The 21,892-nt window shown below is 53.2% G+C and overlaps 1 protein-coding gene across 1 annotated transcript; it reads right to left on the bottom strand.

Moving 5' to 3' along the window:
• Positions 1–1,292: 1,292 nt before the first annotated feature.
• On the bottom strand, positions 1,293–20,992 carry LOC122923230 (dystonin-like; the record flags this gene model as incomplete). The annotated part of the gene is made up of 14 exons (XM_044273991.1): positions 20,465–20,992; positions 18,435–18,506; positions 16,979–17,128; positions 11,902–12,077; positions 11,662–11,821; positions 11,475–11,559; positions 10,556–10,794; positions 6,956–7,075; positions 6,767–6,874; positions 2,655–2,873; positions 2,296–2,499; positions 1,878–2,103; positions 1,576–1,802; positions 1,293–1,415 (listed from the first exon to the last, which is right to left on the bottom strand). Coding segments are annotated over exons 1-14 (2,637 nt in total), but the record flags the coding sequence as incomplete, so codon positions are not given.
• Between the last annotated feature and the right edge of the window lie 900 nt (positions 20,993–21,892).

The following is a 21,892-nucleotide window of genomic DNA, read 5'->3' on the forward strand; positions in this document are numbered from 1 at the left end:
CCCCCAGATGCATCTGTCCCCCTCCAGACTCCTCTGTCCTCCCCCAGACTCCTCTGTCCTCCCCCAGACTCCTCTGTCCTCCCTCAGACTCCTCTGTCCTCCCCCGGACTCCTCTGTCCTCCCCTGGACTCCTCTGTCCTCCCCCGGACTCCTCTGTCCTCCCCCGGACCCCTCTGTCCTCCTCTGGACTCCTCTGTCCTCCCCCGGACTACTCTGTCCTCCCCCGGACTCCTCTGTCCTTCCCCGGACCCCTCTGTCCTCCTCTGGACTCCTCTGTCCTCCCCCGGACTCCTCTGTCCTCCTCCAGACTCCTCTGTCCTCCCCCTGGTGTTCTCTGTCCTCCTCCAGAACCTTCTGTCCTCCTACAGACCCCTCTGTCCTCCTCCAGAACCTTCTGTCCTCCTCCAGAACCTTCTGTCCTCCTCCAGAACCTTCTGTCCTCCTCCAGAGCCTTCTGTACCCCTCCAGACTCCTCTGTCCTCCTCCTCCAGAACCTTCTGTCCTCCTGCAGACCCCTCTGTCTTCCTCCAGACCCCTCTATCCTCCTCCAGAACCTTCTGTCCTCCTCCAGACTCCTCTGTCCCCCTCTAGACCCTTCTGTCCCTCTCTAGACCCTTCTGTCCTCCTCCAGGCCCCTCTGTCCTCCTCAAGGCTCCTCTGTCCCCACCTCTAGACCCCTCTGTCCCCACCTCTAGACCCCTCTGTCCTCCTCCACAACCTTCTGTCCTCCTCCAGACCCCTCTGTCCCCCTCCAGAACCCTCTGTCCTCCTCCAGACCCCTCTGTCCTCCTCCAGACCCCTCTGTCCTCCTCCAGACCCCTCTGTCCTCCTCCAGACTCCTCTGTTCTCCTCCAGACCCCTATGTCCTCCTCCAGACCGCTCTGTCCCCCTCCAGACCCTTCTGTCCTCCTTCAGGCCCATCTGTCCTCCTCAAGGCTCCTCTGTCCCCACCTCCAGACCCATCTGTCCTCCTTCAGACCATATTGTCCTCCTCCAGGCTCCTCTGTTCTCTTCCAGACCCCTCTGTTCTCCTCCAGACCCCTCTGTCCTCCTCCAGGCTCCTCTGTCCCCCTCCAGACCCCTCAGTCCTCCTCCAGGCTCCTCTGTCCCCCTCCAGACCCCTCAGTCCTCCTCCAGACCCCTCAGTCCTCCTCCAGACCCCTTTGTCTTCCTCAAGACTCCTCGGTCCTCCTCTAAATCCTAAATGTTTAATACACCCCTCCTCCCCGGTTTATTTCTATATAGCTTCTCAGTGTAGAGTCCTCAGATAAGTCACTGTGGCCTTCACTCACCTCATCCAGACTCTTGGTCACGTCTGGTTTGTCCATGTCCCCGCAGGATGACATAAGCTCCACCCCCACCGATCCCAGCGTGTCCAGGTCAGTCTGCAGGTTGTCAATGTCCTCTCGCAGAGCCTGACAACAGAGAGTCCAGATAATCATTGGATATAGGGAGGGGACACAATACTGATATATAGTTATTACAGGTGAGTGCGGGGGTCACTAGTGGCAGACCCTCCGCTGTGATATAATATTCAGATGGAGAAAGGTCGCTCTCCACACACCCGGTACCTACCTGCATGGCATCGAGTCGTGTCCTGATGGAGTCCGGGTCAGAATTGGGCTCTTCTGTGTCCAGAACCATTTGCTGGGTGTCACCGAGGGTCAAAGCCAAGTCTGAGAGTCCGTTCCAGAAGCGCTCAGCCAACATGAGGAGCCCAGAGAGCCACACGTCTCGCTCCTCGGCGCGTCCACACAGTCGCTGCCACTGGGTCAGTAACTCTGCTGTGCGCAGCATGACCCCTGCAATAGACACAGAGGTCAGCGCACAACCGGTCTGTGTGGATGACCCCCACCATCCTACTGAGAGGCAGGTACCTTGTGGCGCCTCCGTCTGGGCTGGGAGGCTGGATACGAGCTCTGCTGCCTGCTTGCTGACGTTCTCCAGAGCCATTCCCAGCTTCTCCAGCTCAGCCTGCACTTGGCCGTTCTCTCGGAGCTGCTCCCGGATTCTAGAGGGCTCCCCGCGAACAGAAGAGACGCTCTGCAGCCGGTCACCCAGTCTCTCCAAGCTGTCACTCATCATATGGATCCGCTCATTAACCTAAGGACATAACAAGGAGGCAATGAGGGAAGGACACATCAAATGGGAGGCTCCTGAAGCCCCTCTGTGCTGCTGTGAGACCTGCATCTGTCTCTGGTTTGGAGATGGTCTCCCGCAGACAATCTTTTGGTATGTCCAGAGGACCTGAAATTGGTGGAGCTCCCCTTTAAGTGGGACTGTATAGGTGCTCACCTGGCTGTATCTGGGCACAGTATCCTCCAGGATGGTTGCAGCTTGGCGCACAGCCTCTCGGATGGCACAGTATTGTTTCTCTGCGGCCTCGAAGCGATTCTGAAAGGCGGCCCCTTCCTCCGGGCACAGCTCCGACAGCTTACAGGACACGCGGTGCAGCTTGGTGACCAGGGGCTTGTGCTCAGCGACCACCTCCCTCAGCGCCTGTGGGCACAGCACAATCATCAGCGGTCTAGTGGTGCCCCCTCGTGCCCACAGGAGCCACAGCGACACCTAGAGGCCACACTGCACCACACAGCCCCTCCAAGGCACAGTGCCAGTCTGCACCCATAAAGGCGTGCGCCCTGGCACCCACTGACCTGCAGCTGCTGCTGCTGCTGTCGGACCTCACTGTAGTTGCCGTAGTTCGGAGACAGATGCGGTAACTCGGATTCCGTCTCCTGCATCCAGGGCAGCAGCTCGTCCTCTGCCTCCGAGAACTGCCCCAGCAGGGCCAGGGCATGGTCCAGCACCGGGGGGCAGGTGGTCACCTCGGCCGCTATCCGGGGGGACATCTCTTCAAGAGACTGTAAAGATGTCTGCAAGGAGAACGAGCGGCTACATTACCACAAGGGGAAGGGGTCTGCGGCATCTCGGGACATAGATTGTGAGCTCCTGGGACAAGGGAGGTCAACCCCCCCTCACCTGCAGTTACTCCTCAGTACATTGAGGACACAGTATCAGTACTGGACCCCCAGCTCTGCCCCCCCCCCCCCCCACCTGCAGTTACTCCTCAGTACATTGAGGACACAGTATCAGAACCGGACCCCCAGCTCTGCCCCCCCCCCTCACCTGCAGTTACTCCTCAGTACATTTAGGACACAGTATCAGTACCGGACCCCCAGCTCTGCCCCCCCCCCCCCCTCACCTGCAGTTACTCCTCAGTACATTTAGGACACAGTATCAGTACCGGACCCCCAGCTCTGCCCCCCCCCCCCCCCTCACCTGCAGTTACTCCTCAGTACATTTAGGACACAGTATCAGTAACGGACCCCCAGCTCTGCCCCCCCCCCCCTTCACCTGCAGTTACTCCTCAGTACAATGAGGACACAGTATCAGTACCGGACCCCCAGCTCTGCCCCCCCCCCCTCACCTGCAGTTACTCCTCAGTACATTGAGGACACAGTATCAGTACCGGACCCCCAGCTCTGCCCCCCCCCCCCTCACCTGCAGTTACTCCTCAGTACATTGAGGACACAGTATTAGTACCGGACCCCCAGCTCTGCCCCCCCCCCCCCACCTGCAGTTACTCCTCAGTACAATGAGGACACAGTATCAGTACCGGACCCCCAGCTCTGCCCCCCCCTCACCTGCAGTTACTCCTCAGTACATTGAGGACACAGTATTAGTACCGGACCCCCAGCTCTGCCCCCCCCCCTCACCTGCAGTTACTCCTCAGTACATTGAGGACACAGTATCAGTACCGGACCCCCAGCTCTGCCCCCCCCCCCCTCACCTGCAGTTACTCCTCAGTACATTTAGGACACAGTATCAGTACCGGACCCCCAGCTCTGCCCCCCCCTCACCTGCAGTTACTCCTCAGTACATTGAGGACACAGTATCAGTACCGGACCCCCAGCTCTGCCCCCCCCCCCCCCCCCCTCACCTGCAGTTACTCCTCAGTACATTGAGGACACAGTATCAGTACCGGACCCCCAGCTCTGCCCCCCCCCCCCCCTCACCTGCAGTTACTCCTCAGTACATTTAGGACACAGTATCAGTACCGGACCCCCAGCTCTGCCCCCCCCCCCCCCCCTCACCTGCAGTTACTCCTCAGTACATTGAGGACACAGTATCAGTACCGGACCCCCAGCTCTGCCCCCCCCCCCTCACCTGCAGTTACTCCTCAGTACATTGAGGACACAGTATCAGTACCGGACCCCCAGCTCTGCCCCCCCCCCCTCACCTGCAGTTACTCCTCAGTACATTGAGGACACAGTATCAGTACCGGACCCCCAGCTCTGCCCCCCCCCCCCCCTCACCTGCAGTTACTCCTCAGTACATTTAGGACACAGTATCAGTACCGGACCCCCAGCTCTGCCCCCCCCCCCCTCACCTGCAGTTACTCCTCAGTACATTGAGGACACAGTATCAGTACCGGACCCCCAGCTCTGCCCCCCCCCCTCACCTGCAGTTACTCCTCAGTACATTTAGGACACAGTATCAGTACCGGACCCCCAGCTCTGCCCCCCCCCCCCCTCACCTGCAGTTACTCCTCAGTACATTTAGGACACAGTATCAGTACCGGACCCCCAGCTCTGCCCCCCCCCCCTCACCTGCAGTTACTTCTCAGTACATTGAGGACACAGTATCAGTACCGGACCCCCAGCTCTGCCCCCCCCCCCCACCTGCAGTTACTCCTCAGTACATTTAGGACACAGTATCAGTACCGGACCCCCAGCTCTGCCCCCCCCCCCCCCTCACCTGCAGTTACTCCTCAGTACATTTAGGACACAGTATCAGTACCGGACCCCCAGCTCTGCCCCCCCCCCCCTCACCTGCAGTTACTCCTCAGTACATTGAGGACACAGTATCAGTACCGGACCCCCAGCTCTGCCCCCCCCTCACCTGCAGTTACTCCCCAGTACATTGAGGACACAGTATCAGTACCGGACCCCCAGCTCTGCCCCCCCCTCACCTGCAGTTACTCCCCAGTACATTGAGGACACAGTATCAGTACCGGACCCCCAGCTCTGCCCCCCCCTCACCTGCAGTTACTCCTCAGTACATTGAGGACACAGTATCAGTACCGGACCCCCAGCTCTGCCCCCCCCCCTCACCTGCAGTTACTCCTCAGTACATTGAGGACACAGTATCAGTACCGGACCCCCAGCTCTGCCCCCCCCCTCACCTGCAGTTACTCCTCAGTACATTGAGGACACAGTATCAGTACCGGACCCCCAGCTCTGCCCCCCCTCACCTGCAGTTACTCCTCAGTACATTGAGGACACAGTATCAGTACCGGACCCCCAGCTCTGCCCCCCCCCCCTCACCTGCAGTTACTCCTCAGTACATTTAGGACACAGTATCAGTACCGGACCCCCAGCTCTGCCCCCCCCTCACCTGCAGTTACTCCTCAGTACATTGAGGACACAGTATCAGTACCGGACCCCCAGCTCTGCCCCCCCCCCTCACCTGCAGTTACTCCCCAGTACATTGAGGACACAGTATCAGTACCGGACCCCCAGCTCTGCCCCCCCTCACCTGCAGTTACTCCTCAGTACATTGAGGACACAGTATCAGTACCGGACCCCCAGCTCTGCCCCCCCCCCCCCTCACCTGCAGTTACTCCTCAGTACATTTAGGACACAGTATCAGTACCGGACCCCCAGCTCTGCCCCCCCCCCCTCACCTGCAGTTGCTCCTCAGTACATTGAGGACACAGTATCAGTACCGGACCCCCAGCTCTGCCCCCCCCCCCCCCCCCCCTCACCTGCAGTTACTCCTCAGTACAATGAGGACACAGTATCAGTACCGGACCCCCAGCTCTGCCCCCCCCTCACCTGCAGTTACTCCTCAGTACATTGAGGACACAGTATCAGTAACGGACCCCCAGCTCTGCCCCCCCCCCTCACCTGCAGTTACTCCTCAGTACATTGAGGACACAGTATCAGTACCGGACCCCCAGCTCTGCCCCCCTCACCTGCAGTTACTCCTCAGTACATTGAGGACACAGTATCAGTACCGGACCCCCAGCTCTGCCCCCCCCCCCCCCTCACCTGCAGTTACTCCTCAGTACATTGAGGACACAGTATCAGTACCGGACCCCCAGCTCTGCCCCCCCCTCACCTGCAGTTACACCCCAGTACATTGAGGACACAGTATCAGTACCGGACCCCCAGCTCTGCCCCCCCCTCACCTGCAGTTACTCCTCAGTACATTGAGGACACAGTATCAGTACCGGACCCCCAGCTCTGCCCCCCCCCCCTCACCTGCAGTTACTCCTCAGTACATTGAGTACACAGTATCAGTACCGGACCCCCAGCTCTGCCCCCCTCACCTGCAGTTGCTCCTCAGTACATTGAGGACACAGTATCAGTACCGGACCCCCAGCTCTGCCCCCCCCTCACCTGCAGTTACTCCTCAGTACATTGAGGACACAGTATCAGTACCGGACCCCCAGCTCTGCCCCCCTCACCTGCAGTTACTCCTCAGTACAATGAGGACACAGTATCAGTACCGGACCCCCAGCTCTGCCCCCCCCCCTCACCTGCAGTTACTCCTCAGTACATTGAGGACACAGTATCAGTACCGGACCCCCAGCTCTGCCCCCCCCCCCTCACCTGCAGTTACTCCTCAGTACATTTAGGACACAGTATCAGTACCGGACCCCCAGCTCTGCCCCCCCCCCCCTCACCTGCAGTTACTCCTCAGTACATTTAGGACACAGTATCAGTACCGGACCCCCAGCTCTGCCCCCCCCCCCCCTCACCTGCAGTTGCTCCTCAGCGCGCGCAGAGCACAGTGTCAGCAGAACGTCTGAGATACACAGCAGTCTCTCCACAATCCCCCGATGCTGCAGAACGTCCACCGCCAGGAGCTACAAGGACCACAAATCCCATCATTGTTATCACAAGAAAGATGCAGTGAGACTATCACCAACAGCTCGGGAGGTACTTACCTTGTGCTCCCTCATCTGGGACTGGATGGAGTCTGCATCCAGTGTGACCCGGGTGACCTCTGCCAGATGTCTCTCAGTGACAGTAAGATGGGTGAGCTCTGCCCGAACGACCTGCTCCAACTGTGCAACAGATAGCTACGGGTTATCACTGCAAAGATGGCCGGGGACACTGCAGTGATGTGAGGAGGACACTGCTCTGATGTGAGGAGGACACTGCAGTGATGTGAGGAGGACACTGCTCTGATGTGAGGAGGACACTGCACTGATGTGAGGAGGACACTGCTCTGATGTGAGGAGGACACTGCAGTGATGTGAGGAGGACACTGCAGTGATGTGAGGAGGACACTGCACTGATGTGAGGAGGACACTGCGCTGATGCGAGGAGGACACTGCGCTGATGTGATGAGGACACTGCAGTGATGTGAGGAGGACACTGCAGTGATGTGAGGAGGACACTGCAGTGATGTGAGGAGGACACTGCGCTGATGTGAGGAGGACACTGCTCTGATGTGAGGAGGACACTGCGCTGATGTGAGGAGGGCACTGCATTGATGTGAGGAGGACACTGCACTGATGTGAGGAGGACACTGCAGTGATGTGAGGAGGACACTGCACTGATGTGAGGAGGACACTGCAGTGATGTGAGGAGGACACTGCAGTGATGTGAGGAGGACACTGCGCTGATGTGAGGAGGGCACTGCAGTGATGTGAGGAGGACACTGCAGTGATGTGAGGAGGACACTGCAGTGATGTGAGGAGGACACTGCGCTGATGTGAGAAGGACACTGCAGTGATGTGAGGAGGACACTGCAGTGATGTGAGGAGGACACTGCGCTGATGTGAGGAGGGCACTGCAGTGATGTGAGGAGGACACTGCGCTGATGTGGGGAAGACACTGCGCTGATGTGAGGAGGACACTGCAGTGATGTGAGGAGGACACTGCAGTGATGTGAGGAGGACACTGCAGTGATGTGAGGAGGACACTGCACTGATGTGAGGAGGACACTGCGCTGATGTGAGGAGGACACTGCGCTGATGTGAGGAGGACACTGCGCTGATGCGAGGACACTGCGCTGATGTGAGGAGGACACTGCGCTGATGTGAGAAGGACACTGCAGTGATGTCAGGAGGACACTGCACTGATGTGAGGAGGACACTGAAATGATGTGAGGAGGACACTGCACTGATGTGAGGAGGACACTGCAGTGATGTGAGGAGGACACTGCAGTGATGTGAGGAGGACACTGCAGTAATGTGAGGAGGACACTGCACTGATGTGAGGAGGACACTGCAGTGATGTGAGGAGGACACTGCACTGATGTGAGGAGGACACTGCAGTGATGTCAGGAGGACACTGCACTGATGTGAGGAGGACACTGCAGTGATGTGAGGAGGACACTGCACTGATGTGAGAAGGACACTGCACTGATGTGAGGAGGACACTGCAGTAATGTGAGGAGGACACTGCAGTAATGTGAGGAGGACACTGCACTGATGTGAGGAGGACACTGCAGTGATGTGAGGAGGACACTGCAGTGATGTCAGGAGGACACTGCACTGATGTGAGGAGGACAGTGCAGTAATGTGAGGAGGATACTGCAGTAATGTGAGGAGGACACTGCACTGATGTGAGGAAGACACTGCAGTGATGTGAGGAGGACACTGCACTGATGTGAGGAGAACACTGCACTGATGTGAGGAGGACACTGCAGTGATGTCAGGAGGACACTGCACTGATGTGAGGAGGACACTGCAGTAACGTGAGGAGGACACTGCAGTAACGTGAGGAGGACACTGCACTGATGTGAGGAGGACACTGCAGTGATGTGAGGAGGACACTGCACTGATGTGAGGAGAACACTGCACTGATGTGAGGAGGACACTGCAGTGATGTCAGGAGGACACTGCACTGATGTGAGGAGGACACTGCAGTAATGTGAGGAGGACACTGCACTGATGTGAGGAGGACACTGCACTGATGTGAGGAGGACACTGCAGTGATGTGAGGAGGACACTGCAGTGATGTGAGGAGGACACTGCACTGATGTGAGGAGGATACTGCTCTGATGTGAGGAGGACACTGCAGTGATGTGAGGAGGACACTGCGCTGATGTGAGGAGGACACTGCTCTGATGATGTGAGGAGGACACTGCAGTGATGTGAGGAGGATACTGCTCTGATGTGAGGAGGACACTGCAGTGATGATGTGAGGAGGACACTGCAGTGATGTGAGGAGGATACTGCTCTGATGTGAGGAGGACACTGCAGTGATGTGAGGAGGACACTGCACTGATGTGAGGAGGACACTGCACTGATGTGAGGAGGACACTGCAGTGATGTGAGGAGGACACTGCAGTGATGTGAGAAGGACACTGCACTGATGTGAGGAGGACACTGCAGTAATGTGAGGAGGACACTGCAGTAATGTGAGGAGGACACTGCAGTGATGTGAGGAGGACACTGCACTGATGTGAGGAGGACACTGCAGTGATGTCAGGAGGACACTGCACTGATGTGAGGAGGACACTGCAGTGATGTGAGGAGGACACTGCACTGATGTGAGAAGGACACTGCACTGATGTGAGGAGGACACTGCAGTAATGTGAGGAGGACACTGCACTGATGTGAGGAGGACACTGCAGTGATGTGAGGAGGACACTGCAGTGATGTCAGGAGGACACTGCACTGATGTGAGGAGGACAGTGCAGTAATGTGAGGAGGATACTGCAGTAATGTGAGGAGGACACTGCACTGATGTGAGGAAGACACTGCAGTGATGTGAGGAGGACACTGCACTGATGTGAGGAGAACACTGCACTGATGTGAGGAGGACACTGCAGTGATGTCAGGAGGACACTGCACTGATGTGAGGAGGACACTGCAGTAACGTGAGGAGGACACTGCAGTAACGTGAGGAGGACACTGCACTGATGTGAGGAGGACACTGCAGTGATGTGAGGAGGACACTGCAGTGATGTCAGGAGGACACTGCACTGATGTGAGGAGGACACTGCAGTAATGTGAGGAGGACACTGCACTGATGTGAGGAGGACACTGCAGTGATGTGAGGAGGACACTGCACTGATGTGAGGAGGACACTGCAGTGATGTGAGGAGGACACTGCAGTGATGTGAGGAGGACACTGCACTGATGTGAGGAGGATACTGCTCTGATGTGAGGAGGACACTGCAGTGATGTGAGGAGGACACTGCAGTGATGATGTGAGGAGGACACTGCAGTGATGTGAGGAGGATACTGCTCTGATGTGAGGAGGACACTGCGGTGATGATATGAGGAGGACACTGCAGTGATGTGAGGAGGATACTGCTCTGATGTGAGGAGGACACTGCAGTGATGTGAGGAGGACACTGCAGTGATGATGTGAGGAGGACACTGCAGTGATGTGAGGAGAATACTGCTCTGATGTGAGGAGGACACTGCAGTGATGTGAGGAGAATACTGCTCTGATGTTAGGAGGACACTGCAGTGATGTGAGGAGGACACTGCTCTGATGTGAGGAGGACACTGCAGTGATGTGAGGAGGAAACTGCAGTGATGTGAGGAGGGAAGCATCAATGATCAGTTTCCCCTTGTTCTCACTTTTTCGGTGTCGCTGGCATTGAGCCTCCTCTCCCCCTCCCCTTCTGTATTTATGGAGGACACCAGTTTCTCCATACGTCCAAGCCAGAGGGAGACATCTTCCTGGGATGGGTCCAGATGAGTGGTGGCCTCTATGGTCTGCTCCAGTCGCTGCAGGATGTCCCCAGCGCTCTGGGCTATGATAATATACCGGACCCGTAAAGCGTCCATCTTTTCTTGGCAGAGCTGAGCCTCCTCCCCTGAAGACCAAAACTCAACATGTGAATACCCATCCGTGATGACATTCAGGGGGACACATCGAGGCCTGTAGTGGCCCCTCGGCAAAACCCCAACAACAGCCTAGATCAACATGAATAGCATATACAGTATCGGTATTAACCCCATAATCACCCTGGACCAGCAGGGATAATATATGTAATTATTAACCCCATCATCACCCTACAACACCTGAGAATCTAAGCTCCTCTAGACCCCAAGGACATTAGAAAATACCCAATACCCATACACGGTATTAATCCCATTATTACCCTAGACCACCAGGAATAATGGAAGTCAATATTAACCCACTCCTCACCACAAACCACCAGGAATAATCTCTTACAGTATTAACCCTGCCTTCCTCTTAGACCACCAGAGGTTAACGGATATCAGTATTAACATCATCACCATCTAGACCACCAGGGAACGTATTAACTACTGAGCCACTCTAGACTCCCAGGGAAATTACCAGAATATTAGGACTAATGCTCTCGGACTACGTATTACATTAAAACCGCCATTTAAACATCCTGCATTCGCCTCTGGAGCCGGATAATAGTGTCTACCATCTTTCTCACAAGAACATTACTGGGATTTACATTCATGGTTTATCGGAAACTCTTTTTCACTCAACTGGTCAACAGAGATGGTGGGGGTGTACCTGACAGCAGCTCCAGGAGGACCTGGCCCTTCTCCAGGATCTCGTCTATTTCTTTAGGCTTGCTCTGAATCTCCTTACAAAGGTCCTGAAACCAGAAAGAAGTGAGTCCTGGTGAGACCTCGTCTACGTGGTGTATGGCTCGTGTCTTTAGGCTCCTGCAGGTCTCAGAGGTTACAAGAGACAATACCTGGACTTCCTTGTGGCAGTCTTTAATTTGGTTCATGGACCTGTTGGTCCTCCAGAGCTCTGTCAGCCGCCTCTCTGTGCCGCTCACCCAGTCATGGAAGACGTCCAGAGCCTCCTGGAAGTTCTGAGCGGCTGGGGTGATGCGCTCTAACTGTCTGTGTCTGTAAGAGAGCGACTGACAGGTGAGGACATCATGGAAGCTTCTAGATGGCTCATGGATGCTGTCGTTCATGATACTCACCTGTCCTCGGCCCTCCGCAGCAGAGTGTCCCACCGATCCCGCAGCTCCATCAGGGGGTCTCTCCTTTGTCCTCTCTGCTCCCCACCCTCTATAGGTAGGGGTTGTGATGGGGACTTCTTACCCTGTAAGACGCGCTCAATCCTAGACCTTCTCTCCTGCAACAACTTCTGGAGAAGCTGCAAGAAGACAACAAAGACCACACATATAATATAGACCACATATAATACAGGCCACATATAATACAGGCCACATATAATACAGGCCACACATATAATACAGGCCACACATATAATACAGGCCACACATATAATACAGGCCACACATATAATACAGGCCACACATATAATACAGGCCACATATAATACAGACCACATATAATACAGACCACATATAATACAGACCACATATAATATAGACCACATATAATACAGGCCACATATAATACAGGCCACATATAATACAGACCACATATAATACGGGCCACATATAATATATACCACATATAATACAGGCCACATATAATGTAGACCACATATAATACAGGCCACATATAATATAGACCACATATAATACAGGCCACATATAATGTAGACCACATATAATATAGACCACATATAATACAGGCCACATATAATACAGGCCACATATAAAATACAGACCACATATAATACAGGCCACACATATAATACAGACCACATATAATACAGACCACATATAATACAGGCCACATATAATATAGACCACATATAATTTAGACCACATATAATACAGGCCACATATAATACAGGCCACATATAATATAGACCACATATAATACAGGCCACATATAATGTAGACCACATATAATACAGGCCACACATATAATACTGACCACATATAATACAGACCACATATAATACAGACCACATATAATACAGGCCACATATAATGTAGACCACATATAATATAGGCCACATATAATATAGACCACATATAATAGAGGCCATATATAATATAGATCACATATAATATAGACCACATATAATATAGATCACATATAATGCAGGCCAACACATATAATATAGACATGCATTACATACTTCCACCACTAGAGGACCATCACACCATTTATATAGTCCAGCCACAGGAAGTTAGAGGGAGATTCGGCGTTGGGAGTTAGGAGTGGAGACAGGCTTGGAGACAGGAACCAATTTACCTCAGCCTTTGAGTCTAAGATTAGGACTATCTGATCCTACACTGTAGATTACCCTTCTGGGGTATAAAGTGGATTATCACTTTGCGGACTGCAATCTTTTAAAATAATGAAGCAGAGAGTTTGCCTGCCATGAGGGAGATCGCTCTTGGGTTGCTGGATTACTGAACTATAGACTATTGGCAAAGGAAGATAACTGCCGTTTATCAGGTTTTAGTCACCTTTTACATTAGGTGGAGAGTTTCTAAGCTAGAGGCTGCCCACCGTAACCAAGGACAGAAAGGCCATCTGTCAGAATACTCATTTGCAGAGGATCTAAACTAATAGTGAAAGGTTGAGTGACAAATGCAAGATTAGGAACCAAGTACAAGTAAGAACATCACCTCTACTAAAGTGGAGCTAACCTCTACACCTCACCTCAACGAGCCTGCTAATTTGGATTTGCAGCTTTACCCTTTTTGCCATCTGTATGCAAGACAAAGTGATGACATTGGAAGCCTTACTACCTCTGACAAGTAATGCTCCTGCTTGGTTCAACTACTGTCTCATTCTTCGGCTCCATATCTTGATTGCACCCTATGGTGCTGGCGTCACGAACACAGGGGCCCAGCCACCAAAGCACCCTAAGCATGCCCACTACCATCAAGGGCACCTCAGCGTCCATCTGGCTGGTGTTCCCTGTAATAGAGAGTGCCCCGGAGGATTTCGTGCTGTCTTCCCCATCACTGCACACCGACCCAGGGGACAACTAAACTGTGAGTAAATTAACTACTACACCCACCGGCTCACCACCACTACACTCACTATCCCCTGTGTTCCGGCACGTTGCACTGTAGGTCAGCTTTAGGCTAGGGCTGCACGACACAACTACACTGCTACATGCAACATACAAATTGTTGCTAAAAATTGGAACAACAAAATGTCGTCATGTAGCCCTAGCCTTAAAGGGGCAGGGCACTATGGAGGTCACTGTCAAGGGGGCAGGGGCCACTATTAAAGAGGCAGGCTGCTGTGGAGGTCACTATTAAAGGGGCAGGGTGCTGTGGAGGTCACTGTTAAGGGGGCAGAGGCCACTATTAAAGGGGCAGGGCGCTGTGGAGGTTACTGTTAAGGGGGCAGAGGCCACTATTAAAGGGGCAGGGCGCTGTGGAGGTCACTGTTAAGGGGGCAGAGGCCACTATTAAAGGGGCAGGGTGCTGTGGAGGTCACTGTTAAGGGGCAGAGGCCACTATTAAAGGGGCAGGGCGCTGTGGAGGTTACTGTTAAGGGGGCAGGGGCCACTATTAAAGGGGCAGGGCGCTGTGGAGGTCACTGTTAAGGGGGCAGAGGCCACTATTAAAGGGGCAGGGTGCTGTGGAGGTTACTGTTAAGGGGGCAGGGGCCACTATTAAAGGGGCAGGGCGCTGTGGAGGTCACTGTTAAGGGGGCAGGGGCCAATATTAAAGGGGCAGGGCGCTGTGGAGGTTACTGTTAAGGGGGCAGGGGCCACTATTAAAGGGGCAGGGTGCTGTGGAGGTCACTGTTAAGGGGGCAGAGGCCACTATTAAAGGGGCAGGGCGCTGTGGAGGTTACTGTTAAGGGGGCAGGGGCCACTATTAAAGGGGCAGGGCGCTGTGGAGGACACTGTTAAGTTGGCAGGGGCCACAATTAAAGGGGCAGCTGCTGTGGAGGTCACAGTAAAGTTGGCAGGGGCCACAATTAAAGGGGCAGGCTGCTGTGGAGGTCACTGTTAAAGGGGCAGACACTGTGGCGTTCACTGTTAAGGGGGCAGGGGCCACTATTGAAGGGGCAGACCGCTGTGGAGGTCACTGTTAAAGGGGCGAGCACTGTGGAGGTCACTGTTAAAGGGGCAGGCACTGTGGAGGTCACTGTTAAAGGGGCAGGCACTGTGGAGGTCACTGTTAAAGGGGCAGACCGCTGTGGAGGTCACTTTTAAAGGAGCGGGCACTGTGGAGGTCACTGTTAAAGGGGCGGGCACTGTGGAGGTCACTGTTAAAAGGGCAGGCACTGTGAAGGTCACTGTTAAAGGGACGGGCACTGTGGAGGTCACTGTTAAAGGGGCAGGCACTGTGGAGGTCACTGTTAAAGGGGCAGGCACTGTGGAGGTCACTGTTAAGGGGGCAGGCACTGTGGAGGTCACTGTTAAGGGGGCAGGGGCCACTATTAAAGGGGCAGGGTGCTGTAGAGGACACTGTTAAGTCTCTTAGAGCGCCTGTGCTGAATGAGGACCGGTACGGCGCAGGCGCGGGTTTTCAGGGGCAGACAGGGCCAGCGGGAGGAGGAGAGCGCTCGCTGGCCCTGTCTATCAAGTGGAGGAGGGGGCGTGTTTATAGTCCGAGGATGTGGCGGCTACCAGCGAGTAACCGCCCAAGTTGCTGGTAGTGAAGAAATGTGCGTATTCTAAAAGTGCGATTTTTAAAGAAATTACAGCACAGAGAGGTAAGAGGGTAAATATGGACTCAACTGACGTCCGATACTGAAAATTACTAAATGGGGAGTAACAGAAGCCCTTTAAGTTAAATAGATGAAATATACCCGTGCAAAGCTGGGCTCTTTTGCTGGTATAATATAGACCACATATAACACAGGCCACACATATAATATAGACCACATATAACACAGGCCACACATATAATATAGACCACATATAACACAGGCCACACATATAATATAGACCACATATAACACAGGCCACACATATAATATAAAGCACATATAGCACAGGCCACACATATAATATAGACCACATATAACACAGGCCACACATATAATATAAAGCACATATAACACAGGCCACACATATAATATAGACCACATATAACACAGGCCACACATATAATATAGACCACATATAACACAGGCCACACATATAATATAGACCACATATAACACAGGCCACACATATAATATAGACCACATATAACACAGGCCACACATATAATATAAAGCACATATAGCACAGGCCACACATATAATATAGACCACATATAACACAGGCCACACATATAATATAAAGCACATATAACACAGGCCACACATATAATATAGACCACATATAACACAGGCCACACATATAATATAAAGCACATATAGCACAGGCCACACATATAATATAGACCACATATAACACAGGCCACACATATAATATAAAGCACATATAACACAGGCCACACATATAATATAAAGCACATATAACACAGGCCACACATATAATATAAAGCACATATAACACAGGCCACACATATAATATAAAGCACATATAACACAGGCCACACATATAATATAAAGCACATATAACACAGGTCACACATATAATATAAAGCACATATAACACAGGCCACACATATAATATAAAGCACATATAACACAGGCCACACATATAATATAGACCACATATAACACAGGCCACACATATAATATAAAGCACATATAACACAAGCCACACATATAATATAGACCACATATAACACAGGCCACACATATAATATAGACCACATATAACACAGGCCACACATATAATATAAAGCACATATAACACAGGCCACACATATAATATAAAGCACATATAACACAGGCCACACATATAATATAGACCACATATAACACAGGCCACACATATAATATAAAGCACATATAACAGGCCACACATATAATATAAAGCGCATATAACACAGGCCACACATATAATATAGACCACATATAACACAGGCCACACATATAATATAAAGCACATATAACACAGACCACACATATAATATAAAGCACATATAACACAGGACACACATGATATAAAGCACATACAGTATACTACGTGGCACAATGATCATGTAGATGGCGAGTCTCTATGTGCCGTTTTCCATGTATGCCCCTGTGCCCGCTTCTCACCTTCTGTTCCTGGAGCTGAGCCTTCACCACTTTGGCCTCTGAGGAGGGAGGTTTCTGGGCCTCCATCAGATCCTCCATCTCAGACACCCAGCTGAGGACAGTCTCCTGGTTCTCGGGGGGTTCGGGCAGTGCCAGGGCATGCTGGGAAACCTGCAAGAAGAGCAGAGCTGAGTCAGGAACATGAGCTGCGCCACTGCCCCAACTCTGCAGTGTAGGAGCTCCTGGGGAGCCTGTCCACAAGCCTGCTGACTGGTTCCAGTAACATCCAGCTTATAGTGAATGGGGCTTAACCAATGGAAGATAAAATAAAGAGAGATATGAACCACAGGAGGGATACACCCCCATATTAACATTCATAAACACGGAAACTGAACGCAACAATGTATCACACGGAATAATCTGTACCACATGAATGTCACAATGTATCACATGGGATAATCTGCACCACGTGATGTCACAATGTATCACAGGATAATCTATACCACGTGATGTTTCAATGTATCACATGGGATAATCTGTACCACGTGATGTCACAATGTATCACACGGGATAATTACAATGTATCACACGGGATAATCTGTACCACGTGATGTCACAATGTATCACATGGGATAATCTGTACCATGTGATGTCACAATGTATCACACAGGATAATCTGTACCACGTGATGTCACAATGTATCACACGGGATAATCTGTACCACGTGATGTCACAATGTATCACACGGGATAATTACAATGTATCACACGGGATAATCTGTACCACGTGATGTCACAATGTATCACATGGGATAATCTGTACCACGTGATGTCACAATGTATCACATGGGATAATCTGAACCACGTGATGTCACAATGTATCACACGGGATAATCTGTACCACGTGATGTCACAATGTATCACATGGGATAATCTGAACCACGTGATGTCACAATGTATCACACGGGATAATCTATACCACGTGATGTCTCAATGTATCACATGGGATAATCTGTACCACGTGATGTCACAATGTATCACATGGGATAATCTGTACCACGTGATGTCACAATGTATCACACGGGATAATCTATACCACGTGATGTCTCAATGTATCACATGGGATAATCTGTACCACGTGATGTCACAATGTATCACACGGGATAATCTGTACCACGTGATGTCACAATGTATCACACGGGATTATCTGTACCAGGTGATGTCACAATGTATCACACGGGATAATCTGTACCACGTGATGTCACAATGTATCACATGGGATAATCTGTACCACGTGATGTCACAATGTATCACACGGGATAATCTGTACCACGTGATGTCACAATGTATCACACGGGATAATCTGTACCACGTGACGTTACAATGTATCACACGGGATAATCTGTACCACGTGATGTCACAATGTATCACACGGGATAATCTGTACCACGTGACGTTACAATGTATCACACACGCACCGTCTTGCTGTAGACTTCCCGTTTCCCCACTTGGTACTGAGATTCCGTCTGCACCTCGCGATTGCTCTGCACCTGGAAACACAGGGATGTTCTGTACGTTATGTGGGGCTGCAGGTTGTCAGATATAAAGGAGACCAGGATCTGGTGTAAAAGTCCGTCCACATCCCCCGGACGCAGCCCTGATACATTGTAACGAGTTGACATGATGGAGGCAGGTTGTCAGCCCCTCTATATAAACTGGACCGACAACAGGACACAATCGATTCAAGTTCAAGAACTGTAAACAATGAGGTGTCAGAGTCTCATGTGGGGGGCCCCAGGGGTGCATAGAGAAGAGGGGCCCCAGGGATGCAGGGATAAGAGGGGCCCGAGGAGTGCAGGGAGAAGAGGGGCCCCAGGGATGCAGGGAGAAGAGGGGCCTCAGGGGTGCAGAGAGAAGAGGGGCCCCAGGGATGCAGGGAGAAGAGGGGCCTCAGGGGTGCAGAGAGAAGAGGGGCCCCAGGGATGCAGGGAGAAGAGGGGCCTCAGGGGTGCAGGGAGAAGAGAGGCCCCAGGGGTGCAGGGAGAAGAGAGGCTTTAGGGGTGCAGGGAGAAGAGAGGCCCCAGGGGTGCAGGGAGAAGAGGGGCCCCAGGGGTGCAGGGAGAAGAGGGGCCCCAGGAGTGCAGGGAGAAGAGAGGCCCCAGGGGTGCAGAGATAAGAGGGGCCCCAGGGATGCAGGGAAAAGAGGGGCCTCAGGGGTTCAGGGAGAAGAGAGGCCCCAGGGGTGCAGGGAGAAGAGGGGCCCCAGGGGTGCAGAGAGAAGACGGGCCCCAGGGGTGCAGGGAGAAGAGGGGCCCCAGGGGTGCAGAGAGAAGAGAGGCCCCAGGGGTGCAGAGAGAAGAGAGGCCCCAGGGACGCAGGGATAAGAGGGGACCCAAAGATGTGGTGAGAAACAGGGCACGAGGAGATGCAGAGAGAGGAGGGGCCCCAGGGGCATACAAAACAGGGACCTCAAGGGTATATAGAGAAGAGAGGGATCCCAGGTGAGTACAGAAAAAAAAGACAGGTCCCAGGGGCGAAGAAAGAACACAGGGAAGCGGGGGGCCCTGGCATGTGCAGAGAATCGGGGGGCCCTGGCATGTGCAGAGAAGCAGGGGGCCCTGGCATGTGCAGAAGAAGCGGGGGGGGGGGGGCCCTGGCATGTGCAGAGAAGCAGGGGGACCTGGCATGTGCAGAGAAGCGGGGGGCTCTGGCATTTGCAGAGAAGTGGGGGGCCCTGGCATGTGCAGAGAAGCGGGGGGGACCTGGCATGTGCAGAGAAGCAGGGGGACCTGGCATGTGCAGAGAAGCGGGGGGCTCTGGCATTTGCAGAGAAGTGGGGGGCCCTGGCATGTGCAGAGAAGCGGGGGGGACCTGGCATGTGCAGAGAAGCGGGGGGCCCTGGCATGTGCAGAGAAGCGGGGGGGACCTGGCATGTGCAGAGAAGCGGGGGGGGACCTGGCATGTGCAGAGAAGCGGGGGGCCCTGGCATGTGCAGAGAAGCGGGGGGGGCCCTGGCATGTGCAGATAAGCGGGGGGCCCTGGCATGTGCAGAGAAGCGGGGGGCCCTGGCATGTGCAGAGAAGCGGGGGGCCCTGGCATGTGCAGAGAAGCGGGGGTGGCCCTGGCATGTGCAGAGAAGCGGGGGGGCCCTGGCATGTGCAGATAAGCGGGGGGCCCTGGCATGTGCAGATAAGCGGGGGGCCCTGGCATGTGCAGAGAAGCTGGGGGGCCCTGGCATGTGCAGAGAAGCGGGGAAGGGTATGCCCTACACATGATCACTACTACCTATGGGATAAAGAGTGGAGATCAGCCTGAGATGGGGCCCTCTTTGCAGGGGCCCCATTGCTGATGCTGTCTATGTGGAGGTCGGCCTTCAGGAAATATTGACCATTCACACGAATTATGAACGATTCCTTTATTTTCACCAATCAAAAATCAGAATTGGGATTGCCGGAGCCATAGCTGACGGGTTGCTATGGTAACAGGATCCGGGTATCTTCATATTAACCTCGGCCAGCTCCCCGGCGCACTCCGTCAGCACTTTCACCGTCCTGGTGATGATGGGTTCGCTCTTATCTCCATTCGGATATTGCGTCACCTCCACAATCTCGGTGACGACGGTCTCTGTCACCTCTGTGACTTCTGTCACCTCCCTGGTGGCAAGCGGCTTCCATGACCAGCTGCTTCCGGAGGCCCTCTGTAAGGATCCCCTCTGCGGAGTCCACACATTCCCGCTACGATCCGGTGTGGACCGGGGTGTCTCCCTCTGGGCCTGCTGGACGTTGGCGTCCGCGTTGTTCTGTTTGGGCAGCGGCTCCCGGCTCTGGCTGGAGGTCGGGGCGACGTTCAGGTCCTTGTCCGACAGTATCTCGTTCTGCTTCTTGTCGGCAGAGGACGCGGCGTCGGCCTCCACATTGTTCCTCACACTCTGAATATCGATGATGGATTCCTTCTTCATACAACATTCCTTCAGGAACTGCTGGGACTTCCGGTTCCTGTCCCCCAGGCAGCTGGGTCGGCTGACAGAGTTACCCATAGTCCCCGGACGGCACGCGAGCGTCGGACATCAGCGAAGACCCTGGAAGGAAGAGAAGAAACGTTATCAACCACCTGGACGGAGAAGAGACCACAGCTACAATATAGATGCCTGCAATGTGCCCGGACCAGTGCCCAGTGCCCAATAACCAGTGACCAGTGACCAATAAACAGTGACCAATAGCCAGAGACCAGTGCCCAATAACCAGTGACCAGTGCCCAATGATCAATAACCAGTGCCCACAGCTACAATATAGATGCCTGCAATGTGCCCGGACCAGTGCCCAGTGCCCAATAACCAGTGACCAGTGACCAATAACCAGTGACCAATAGCCAGAGACCAGTGCCCAATGATCAATAACCAGTGCCCACAGCTACAATATAGATACCTGCAATGTGCCCGGACCACCAGAGACCAGTGACCAATGATCAATAACCAGTGACCAGTGCCCAATGATCAATAACCAGTGCCCACAGCTACAATATAGATACCTGCAATGTGCCCGGACCAGTGCCCAGTGCCCAATAACCAGTGACCAGTGACCAATAACCAGTGACCAATAGCCAGAGACCAGTGCCCAATGATCAATAACCAGTGCCCACAGCTACAATATAGATACCTGCAATGTGCCCGGACCACCAGAGACCAGTGACCAATGATCAATAACCAGAGACCAGTGCCCAATAACCAGTGACCAGTGCCCAATGATCAATAACCAGTGCCCAATTATCAATAACCAGTGCCCACAGCTACAATATAGATACCTGCAATGTGCGCGGACCACCAGAGACCGGTGACCAGAGACCAGTGATCAATATCCAGAGACCAGTGATCAATATCCAGAGACCAGTGATCAATATCCAGTGCCCACAGCTACAATATAAATACATACAATCTCCC

This window comes from Bufo gargarizans, unplaced genomic scaffold (assembly GCF_014858855.1).
Source record: "Bufo gargarizans isolate SCDJY-AF-19 unplaced genomic scaffold, ASM1485885v1 original_scaffold_1380_pilon, whole genome shotgun sequence".
NCBI lineage: Eukaryota > Metazoa > Chordata > Amphibia > Anura > Bufonidae > Bufo > Bufo gargarizans.